At 46.8% G+C, this 11,400-nt stretch overlaps 1 protein-coding gene across 1 annotated transcript in view; it reads right to left on the reverse strand.

Moving 5' to 3' along the window:
- Nucleotides 1-11,400, reverse strand: part of LOC135553326 (glutamate receptor ionotropic, NMDA 2D-like) — a 48,784-nt gene that overhangs the window by 19,482 nt on the left and 17,902 nt on the right. The window contains exons 5-7 of the mRNA XM_064985484.1: nucleotides 5,048-5,162; nucleotides 2,834-3,042; nucleotides 421-589 (exon numbers count right to left, since the gene is read on the reverse strand). Coding sequence (XP_064841556.1) covers nucleotides 421-589; nucleotides 2,834-3,042; nucleotides 5,048-5,162 — 493 coding nt within the window. The remainder of the gene's footprint in view (nucleotides 1-420; nucleotides 590-2,833; nucleotides 3,043-5,047; nucleotides 5,163-11,400) is intronic.

Below are 11,400 nucleotides of genomic sequence, written 5' to 3' on the forward strand. Positions count from 1 at the left end.
GAAATGGTTACGGTAACGAGATCCGAGAGCGAGTTGAGCGACTGTGGAGCCTCGCAGCGAGAGAAAAGGGACACCGGCACCTCGTAGAAGGAGCCTAGCACCCGGTGGCTGTGTAAGTACAACAACACACCCTTAGCCGTGCTGGTATATAACATCCCCTTCTCTGTTAACCACCCGTATTAATCCCGGCCCTCAGAGGGGGATTGGCTTCCCTGGAAATAACGAGGCATCTGCCCAAGACTCCAAGCCAAACACTCCAGTTACTCTTCCATGGCAATACTAATCTATTTGACAGTTCTTAGTCTCATTCTGTCTCCACATTTAATTTTAGGGGATTTTGAGGAGGAATTGCATAGTACCCCTTGAATAGGTTTTTGAAAACGAAAAGAAAAGGAGAAGAAGAAATGCATGACCCCTGACCTCCCCGACCATGCCATTCCACTGCCCATCACTCCCCCTCTTCCCGTGTCTGCCATTGGTCACCAGGTAGAGGTCATAGGAGAAGCCCACTATTTTGGCCAATCGCTTGAGGACGTCAATGCAGAAGCCTTTGCAGCAGTGCTTCGACGATTTCTCATCCACCGGCACACTGTGGTTACAGAGAGAGAGAGGGGGAGGGAAGGAGAGAAAGACAAGGAGGGAGAGGGTAGAGACAAGAGGCAGAGGAGAGAGCGAGAAACAGAAGGGAGACACAGTAGGGCAAGGAGGAATGTATGAATTATTAGCATGAGCTGTAGTAGCTGGATCAATACTGCCTGTAGTTGGACTGCTCAGTTTTAGAGAGGGGAGGCACATCAGGACAGACAGGAGGACTGCATTAAAACAGGATTAAATGCTATTTTTCTGTGTGGTTTACCCTCAGCAGGGGACAAGGAGATTTAACAGGACATACGTGGACTCTTTCCAAGCATGTAGCTTTACAACAGGTAAGTTGGCAGAAAAGGCCTGATGGTAGATCAAAAGCTACATTTATCTGGGAAAACATCAATGTGTGATCCCTCCCTGTATGCCCACTGTGATAACCCAACAGTGTAGGTTTTAAGATTCTACTGGAATGTTCAAAGTAGGATGATTAAAATGGACCAATCTCCCCGAACAAATCAAATTGATGGAACTTTCAGCAGGCCTTGTTACCAGGCATCAGAGACAGACTGGCGGAACACACAAACACACTCATCAGACCGTTAGAGATCGGGGCAGACTGTGAAACACTGAGTGAGAGTTTATAAAAGAAGACCAGAGAGAATACACAGGATGTCAATAAGTAAAACGGGCAAAGCACGTGTTTACCAGTTAGACGAAGCTGCATCCAAAAAAAGTTACTCTAAGGGGAAACTTCAATCAAAAAGTTACTCTAAGGGGAAACTTCAATCAAAAAGTTACTCTAAGGGGAAACTTCAATCAAAAAGTTACCCTAAGGGGAAACTTCAATCAAAAAGTTACTCTAAGGGGAAACTTCAATCAAAAAGTTACTCTAAGGGGAAACTTCAATCAAAAAGTTACTCTAAGCGGAAACTTCAATCAAAAAGTTCACATTTGAGGTTTTGTTTGGAACCTTTTAATATTTCAAATGATCGTTTATGAGTGTGCAAAACATTAGGAACATCTTCCTATTATTGAGTTGCACCCCGTTTTGCCCTCAGAACAGCCTCGATTCGTCGGGGCACGGACTCCACAAGACGCCGAAAGCGTTCCACAGGGATGCTGGCCCATGCCGACTCCAATGCTTCCCACAGTTGTGTCATGTTGGCTGGATGTCCTTTGGGTGCGGGACCATTCTTGATACACATGGGAAACTGTTGAGCATGAAAGACCCAGCAGCGTTGCAGTTCTTGACACACTTAACCCAGTGCGCCTGGCACCTACTACCATTCCCCCTGTTCAAAGGCAGTTACGTCTTTTGTCTTGACCGTTCACCCTCTGAATGGCACACACACACAATCCATGTCTCAGTTGTCTCAAGGCTTAAAAATCCTTCTTTAACCTGTCTCCTCCCCTTCATCTACACTGATTGACGTGGATTTAACAAGTGACATCAATAAGGGATCATAGCTTTCATCTGGTCAGTCTATGTCATGGAAAAAGTAGTTGTTCCTAAGGTTTTGTACACTTCAGTGTATAAAGACATTTTTAAGTTCAAAGGCTTTATTATTTATTTACCACAATTCAGATGCTAAATCTTTACAAATTCTTTCCAATTATTTTCCCTGAATGGCTCGAGGAGAGGGAATGTAACCCTGTGACATCATACTTTTAGGAGTTATGTCCTTTTTAGTTAGTGTGGAGGAAAGCATTGTATATGAAACACACTCTCAATAAACTATATGAATAATGAGGATCAACATGGCCCGACCACGATTTTTGAATGAAATTCCCCTTTACACTTATGATAGTTACAACATTTAAACTACGTTGGTTACATGTTGGTCATGGTAAAACATCTGCATGCTTAGACCACGGTCGGTCATGGTAAAACATCTGCATGCTTAGACCACGGTCGGTCATGGTAAAACATCTGAATGGTTAGACCACGGTCGGTCATGGTAAAACATCTGAATGGTTAGACCACGGTCGGTCATGGTAAAACATCTGCATGGTTAGACCACAGTCGGTCATGGTAAAACATCTGCATGGTTAGACCACGGTCGGTCATGGTAAAACATCTGCATGCTTAGACCACGGTCGGTCATGGTAAAACATCTGAATGGTTAGACCACGGTCGGTCATGGTAAAACATCTGAATGGTTAGACCACGGTCGGTCATGGTAAAACATCTGCATGGTTAGACCACGGTCGGTCATGGTAAAACATCCGCCCCAGTAGCAGGCCTTACTTGGTGGTGTTGAGCGGTAGTCTGCAGGGCACCGAGTCCCGGATGCAGGAGTTGGTGCCTGGGTCGGCTGGCTCCACAATGACAAAGGGCCTCTCCTCCAGGGTGACCACCTTGAGGTGCTGGGTGTCATCCAGCGGCTTGAGGAAGGAGCCGTAGCGTGAAAAGGGCTGAATGATGAGATCCAGAACACCGTTCTGCCACGTGCCAACCTGCGGGAGATCATTCAGAGACACTTAGGAAGTATATGGAGCGTGAGGTGGAAAAAAGAAACCGTTCTGCCACGTGCCAACCTGCGGGAGATCATTCAGAGACACTTAGGAAGTATATGGAGCGTGAGGTGGAAAAAGGAAACCTTTCTGCCACGTGCCAACCTGCGGGAGATCATTCAGAGACACTTAGGAAGTATATGGAGCGCGAGGTGGAAAAAGGAAACCTTTCTGCCACGTGCCAACCTGCGGGAGATCATTCAGAGACTCTTAGGAAGTATATGGAGCGCGAGGTGGAAAAAGGAAACCTTTCTGCGACGTGCCAACCTGCGGGAGATCATTCAGAGACTCTTAGGAAGTATATGGAGCGCGAGGTGGAAAAAGGAAACCTTTCTGCGACGCAGTGTCTCTTTTGTTCACCGCTCCGCTTTGTGGTTAGTGTGGCATGTACTAAACCCTTTGAGGGTGTTCCAGTGTCTCAGCGGTCAGGCTAACATAGGAGACTGCATACTGGGGGGAATTAAAACCAGAAGCGACCGCGACCCGTGTTGAAGTGATTCACAAATTAATTGAAGCAAGTCACTGTTTTCTGAAGCACCAATTCATCAGTTCTACTTCTGGGGTCACTTGAAGTTGTCTGGTTCGAATATGACCATGTATTAGTATGTGTACATGTCGACCATGGAATGGCTTACATTTGTATATTATTATCTTCATATTTTGAACGGTGGTTATGATATACTATAGTACTATATACTACAGTAAGTTACAGTACTATGGAGACTATGAACGCACTGTAAATCATAAGTGGTCTGACTTTCCCATCATATAATGGTCTGGGGTCAGAAACTGGTCCCAGAGCTCAATCATCCACTGCTTGATCACTCCCCTCACCTGATCTGAGCCCAGAGCGCTCAGTAAATATACTCGGAGGAGATGGGAAATGAACTGAAGGAGCCTCACCGCAGGGACCATGTTATCGTTCAGCTGCAACTGGGTCAGATTAGCCCACCTTGACACTGACAGTATGGAGGCAGTGGTGTAAAGTAATTCAGTTTTTTTTTAAATACTTTAAAGTACTACTTAAGATGTTTTTTGGGGGTGTCTATACTTTACTATTTATATTTTGGACAACTTTTACTTTACTACACGCCTAAAGAAAATAATGTACTTTTTACTCCATACGTTTTCCCTGACACCCAAAAATACTAGTTACATTGTGAATGCTTAGCAGGACAGGAAAAATGACACACACTTGAACATCCCTGGTCATTCCTACGGACGATCTGGTGGAATCACTAAACACACATGCTTGGTTTGTAAATGATGTCTGAGTGTTGGAGTGGGCCCCTGGCTATCCGTAAAAAACAAGAGCATCTTGCCATCTGGTTTGCTTAATATAAGGAATTTGAAATTATTAATATAGTTGAACTTTTGACACTTAAGTATATTTTAGCAATTACATTTACTTTTGACACGTATGTATAATTAAAACCTAATAATTTTAGACTTTTACCCAGTAGTATTTTAATGGATGACATTCACCTTTACTTGAGTCATTTTCTACAAAGACATCTTTAATTCTACTCAAGTATGACATTTGGGTACTTTTTCTACCACCGTATGAAGGCGTGTTGAGTATATCACGATTCACGCTGAACAAATTCTGGTTGTTGTGAATGGATATCCATGGAATCGCTAGGCCTTGAGGCAACGACGTGGGTAAACATACAGAGTACTGAAAGGTTAGTTGAAAACAGCAGGAATGGAGTGAACGGAGAGGCAAGAGCATTAGACGTCGAGTTAGCCTGTTAACGAAAGCTAACAAGGTTTCCAAAACGTGAAGGAGGGGTACGTAGGCACATCCGATGGACTGTTATAGCAAGGTGAGGGGAGAGTGTGTGTGTGTGTGTGTGTGTAAGGATGTGTTAGCAAGACTTGATGGGGTGTGTGATGGTGGTTAGTGAGCGTGTCAGCTAATTAGAGGCTAGCGCACTAACTCACTGACCTCCTCCCAGCCTTTTCCCTCGGTGTAGGAAATCACATCCAGCACTGGATTGGACAGGTAGCCGTCACTGTTGAACGAGTAGTCCCGGCCACTCAGCGTAATGTTACTGAAGAACCTGGAAGACAGGGTATGGAGTGAGAGAATGGCAGACAGAAAGAGAGAAATAGAAACAGGGAAACAGAGAGAAATAGAGGGGCACGACAGACAGACAGACAGACAGACAGACAGACAGACAGACAGACAGACAGACAGACAGACAGACAGACAGACAGACAGACAGACAGACAGACAACAAAGAAACTGACAAACAGAAAAACAAAGAAATGGAGAAGCAAGCTTCATTTTTTTTAGCAGGAAGTGACAATGAAGGCAATGAGAGTGGCAGAGATAAAGAGAGAGCGAGCACACAGCCATGCAATCTCCATAGACAAAAATTGGCATTAAAATGGCCTTACTGAAGACCTCAGTGACTTTCAATGTGGCACCATCATAGGATGCCACCTTTCCAACAAGTCGTTCATCAAATTTCTGCCCTGCTAGAACTGCCCAGGTCAACTGTAAGTGCTTTTATTGTGAAGTGGAAACTTCTAGGAGCAACAACAGGTCAGCCGCAAAGTGGTAGGCCACATAAGCTCACAGAACGGGAACGCCGAGTGCTGAATCGTGTAGCGTGTAAAAACCATCTGTCCTCGGTTGCAACACTCACTACCGATTTCCAAACTGCCTCTGGAAGCAAAGTCAGCACAAGAACTGTTCGTCGGGAGCTTCATGAAATGGGTTTCCATGGCCGAGAAGCCGCACACAAGCATAAGATCACCATGCGCAATGCCAAGCGTGTCGGCGAGAGTGGTGTAAAGCTCGCCGCCATTGGACTCTGGAGCAGTGGAAACGCGTTCTCTGGAGTGGTGAATCACACTTCACCATCTGCCAGTCTGACAGATGAATCTTGGTTTGGCGGATGCCAGGAGAACATTACCAGCGCAAATGCATAGTACCAACTGTAAAGTTTGGTGGAGGAGAAATAGGTCTGGAGCTCTTTTTCATGGTTCAGGCTAGGCCTCTTAGTTTCAGTGAAGGGAAATGTTAATTCTACAAAATGCAATGACATTCTAGACAATTCTGTGCTTCCAACTTGGTGGCAAAAGTTTGGAGAAGGCCCTTTCCAGTTTCAGCATGACAATGCACAAAGCAAGGTCCATACAGAAATAATTTTTTGACATCGGTGTGGAAGAACTTAACTGGCCTTTGGGATGAAATGGAACGCCGACTGTGAGCCAGGCCTAATTGCCCAACATCAGTGCCCGACCTCACCCATGCTCTTGTTGCCGAACGGCAGCAAGTCCCCACAGCAATGCTCCAACACCTTGCCGAAAGCCTTACCAGAAGAGTGGAGGCTGTCATAGCAGCAAAGGGGGGGGACCAACTCCACGTTAATGCCCATGATTTTGGAATGAAATGTTCCATGAGCCGGCGTCCACATACCTTTGTCATTTATCTTCCATGCGTCTTTGAAAGATACAACAAATGGAAGTGGCAGAGTGGCAGGGTGGCAGAGTGGCAGGGTGGCAGAGTGGCAGGGTGGCAGTGTGGCAGGGTGGCAGGGTGGCAGAGTGGCAGGGTGGCACTGTGGCAGGGTGGCAGAGTGGCAGGGTGGCAGGGTGGCAGAGTGGCAGGGTGGCAGGGTGGCAGAGTGGCAGGGTGGCAGGGTGGCAGAGTGGCAGGGTGGCAGAGTGGCAGAGTGGCAGGGTGGCAGGGTGGCAGGGTGGCAGAGTGGCATGGTGGCAGGGTGGCAGAGTGGCAGAGTGGCAGGGTGGCAGAGTGGCAGGGTGGCAGGATGGCAGAGTGGCAGGGTGGCAGAGTGGCAGAGTGGCGGGGTGGCAGAGTGGCAGGGTGGCAGAGTGGCAGGGTGTCAGAGTGGCAGGGTGGCAGGGTGGCAGAGTGGCAGAGTGGAAGAGTGGCAGGGTGTCAGAGTGGCAGGGTGGCAGGGTGGCAGAGTGGCAGGGTGGCAGGGTGGCAGAGTGGCAGAGTGGCAGGGTGGCAGAGTGGCAGGGTGGCAGAGTGGCAGGGTGGCAGGGTGGCAGGGTGGCAGGGTGGCAGAGTGGCAGGGTGGCAGGATGGCAGAGTGGCAGGGTGGCAGAGTGGCAGAGTGGCGGGGTGGCAGAGTGGCAGGGTGGCAGAGTGGCAGGGTGTCAGAGTGGCAGGGTGGCAGGGTGGCAGAGTGGCAGAGTGGAAGAGTGGCAGGGTGTCAGAGTGGCAGGGTGGCAGGGTGGCAGAGTGGCAGGGTGGCAGAGTGGCAGAGTGGCAGGGTGGAAGAGTGGCAGGGTGTCAGAGTGGCAGGGTGGCAGGGTGGCAGGGTGGCAGAGTGGCAGGGTGGCAGGGTGGCAGGGTGGCAGAGTGGCAGAGTGGCAGGGTGGCAGGGTGGCAGAGTGGCAGAGTGGCAGGGTGGCAGAGTGGCAGGGTGGCAGAGTGGCAGAGTGGCAGGGTGGCAGAGTGGCAGAGTGACAGGGTGGCAGGGTGGCAGGGTGGCAGGGTGGCAGAGTGGCAGGGTGGCAGGGTGGCAGAGTGGCAGGGTGGCAGGGTGAGAGACAGCAGGCTGCAGGTGGGCTGTCAGAGATCTCTAGTGTAGTGCCTATGTCCCAAGCTGCTTGTTATTATGTTCCAGCCATGTACAGTTACAGGCAAGCGACGTAACATGAAATAAATCAAGGACTTGATGAACCAAACATGTGAACTTGCCTCTCAAAAGAGTAGAGTAACCAGAGGTCTACAAAAAGGCAGGTCGCGTCTGAATATCACATGGATACTGTGCAGTGTGTGTGAGTGTTTGGAACTTGCAACGACTGCGGTATGCAGAGAGGTATGGTAGGCAGGCTATTTTCCCTAATCTTCAACGCATCTGTAACTCTTTGATATCGAGAGTGCTAATGGCTTCCTAGCCCCACTCTGATAATCAGGGGTACAAGCTATAAAGCAAACCACACTCGTTGTTGGCTTTCATGTGGAATATTTTGCTGTTAGGGGTAGTCCGTCTGTTGCAGAGTCTGAGATGCTTCTGTGTCACCATGACAACACTGCACCTAAAAGCCCCATTCACAGAGGACGCCGCCAGTCAGATAGAATGTTAAAAAACCCAACACCGGTTTTTGTTTTTCTCTCCTGTCCTTTCGAAAGGCATTTGGAATTTGTCAGCAGCGCTTTCTTGTTTTCGTGATGCAGCAATTGTTGATTGAAGATGCCCTCATTTCATTTTCCACTTTCCTATTTATTTTGCCCATTATTTATACGAGGCTGTCGCATAAAAAGCCTACTACACAATATGAGATTTTTTATTTACGCCTCAAACACTGCCCTCTCGTTGACTTCCCAAGAGAAATGAGCTGAACTATGATTTATAATTGATGGGTTTTTCGATATCATACAGTCGGAGGAATTATACGCATTCCGGCACATGGTCAGACTGGCTAGAGCCCTATGGTGTGGCTCTGGGCTATGTTGGTGTGGCTCTGGGCTATGTTGGTGTGGCTCTGGGCTATGTTGGTGTGGCTCTGGGCTATGTTGGTGTGGCTCTGGGCTATGTTGGTGTGGCTCTGGGCTATGTTGGTGTGGCTCTGGGCTATGTTGGTGTGGCTCTGGGCTATGTTGGTGTGGCTCTGGGCTATGTTGGTGTGGCTCTGGGCTATGTTGGTGTGGCTCTGGGCTATGTTGGTTTTCATATCCATCCTGTTGCTACTGTACATAAAACGGGCAATGATGGCATGCAAAGTAATGCAATGCAATACAAATGAGCTAGAGGGCCTTATACAGGAAGGGCTGTGTGAAGAAGACATAAAGGGTTTCATTACTTTTTTTATGACACCCACATCCTATTACACACAATCACGGTCACACGCGATTCATCAAAGCAAGCCCACGAAGAGAACACTGACCCAAGCATAGAGAAATGAACGTAGGAAACGCCCTTGGTCTCTACTCTACATTCAAATCCTTTTATGGCTTGGGAAAAAAAGAGATGCCTTAAAAAAAATCTGCTGACCAATATGGAACTATTCATCCCACCGTATGGATGTTGCTTTTCTTATTGATGAAAAAAAGACAATGTTAGCATTCACTTCAACTCTGCAATGCCACTGATCGCTCTTGGTGAGTGCCATGTTGTCATGGCGACACACAGTCATTGACATTACATGTGTTTCCTCTGATGCCGAACATTGTGAGGTGAACAAACAACCAGACGCTGCGGACTATTTGAATGTAGATTTGTCTCCCGTGTCGGAACAAAGGCAACTCATAATGGCTAACGCATTCAGACAGAGAGAGAAGGAGTCAGGGATAGAGAGAGCAACAGAGAGAGAGAGAGAGAGAGAGAAGCCAGGAAAGAGAGCAAGAGGATAGGCAGAGAGGGAAAGAGAGTGGAGAGAGAGAGAGAGAGAGAGAGAGAGAGAGAGAGAGAGACAGAGAGAGAGAAGGGATGGAGGGTTTGGGGGGATGACTAGCTGTTTAAACATCAGACAACATTCAGTCGGATTTTAATGTACTCTCTTTGGAGCTACATTAGTATGTGCCCTCTTTATTAGATTCTCCCATGCCTTACTGATGCCAGCTTCTTCATTAGAAGGAAACTGGACGGGCCTAGTGGTGGTGGTGGGAGGGGTGGAACCGCCTCCGATATTTCTACCCTGCATTACACCACCATAACCAATTATCCAATTTACATGTAAAACGATGCCGCATCAGATCCCTTTTAGAGTCGGGCAAAGGGAAGAGAGGGGGGGGGGGGAGTGATGAGAAGAAGAGAGCGAGCCAGGGAGAAAGAGAGGAGAGAGAGGGCTGCGAACTGACAATAAGATGGGAGAGCGTGGGAGGGAAGGAGCGGGGATGGGACAGAGGGGAGAGAGAATGAGATTAGATTGAGGATGAAATTGAATGGCGGAATAAAAACAAAGCATAAAGAACAGAGCAGTGGGAGAGGCAGAGGGGGGAGGGGGGGTGAAGGGATAAGAGAGGAGCAGAGAGGTTCAGAAGGGGATGCAGGAAAAATGATTGTGAGATAAAGAGGGGAGAGTGGTGGGAGGTAGATAATTGTAGTATTACCCTGACTGGTCAAAGAAATGCATTAAAAGAGACCCATTATAGCTGATACGTTAACAATGAATGAACAGTAAGTGGATATTCATTTTTTTGGGGGGTTACACTTTATTTGGATAGTCCATCTGTAGATGCTCTATAGACTATAGTGCCTTCAGAAAGCATTCACACCCCTTGACTTTTCCCACATTTTGTTGTGTTACAAACTGGATTTCAAATGGATTCAATTGAGATTTTGTTGTCGTTGTAATAACGTTAGGTTTTCGGTAATAACGTCAAAGTGGAAGAATTGTGTTTTTAGACATTTTTACAAATGAATTCAAAATGAAAAGCTTAAATGTCTTGTCGATAAGTATCCAACCGCTTTGTTATGGTAAGCCTAAATTCCTTCAGGAGTAAAAAAAAAATGCTTAAAAAGTCGCACAGTAAGTTGCACTCTGTGTGTAAGGTCCCTGAGTCGAGCAGTGAATTTCAAACACAAATTCAACCACAAAGACCAGCGATGTCTTCCAATGGCTCGCAAAGAAGACCACCTATTGGATAAAACATTTGGTAAAAAAAAGGCAGGCATTGAATATCCCTTTAGGCATGGTGAAGTTATTAATTACACTTTAGATGGTGTATCAATACACCCAGTCACTGCAAAGATACAGGCGTCCTTCCTAACTCAGTTGTCGGAGAGGAAGTCAACCGCTCAGGGATTTCACCATGAGGCCCATGGTGACTAAAACAGTTACAGAGTTTCATTACAGAGTTTAATGGCTGTGATAGGAGAAAACTGAGGATGGATCAACAACATTGTAGTTACTCTACAGTACTAACCTAATTCACTGAGTGAAAAGAAGGACGCCTGTAGAGAATACAATTTTCCCTAAACATGCCTTCAGTTTGCAACAAGGCACTAAAGTAATACTGCAGAAAATGTGGCAAAGCAATTCACTTTTTGTCCTGAATACAAAAGTGTTATGTTTGGGGAAAATCCAATACAACACAATACAACCACTCTCCCTATTTTAAATTATAGTGGTGTCTGCATTGTGCAATGATATGCTTGTAATCACTAAGGACTGGGCAGTTTTTCAGGATAACAAATGAACGGACTGGAGCTAAACACAGGTAAACCTGGTTCAGTCTGCTTTCCACCAGACACTGGGAGATGAATTCACATTTCAGCAGGACAACAACCTAAAACACAAGGTCAAATCTACAATGTAGTTGCTTACCAAGAAGAGAGTGAATGTTCTTGAGTGGCTGAGTTACAGTTTTGA

This window comes from Oncorhynchus masou, chromosome 13 (genome assembly GCF_036934945.1).
Source record: "Oncorhynchus masou masou isolate Uvic2021 chromosome 13, UVic_Omas_1.1, whole genome shotgun sequence".
Taxonomy (NCBI): Eukaryota; Metazoa; Chordata; class Actinopteri; order Salmoniformes; family Salmonidae; genus Oncorhynchus; species Oncorhynchus masou.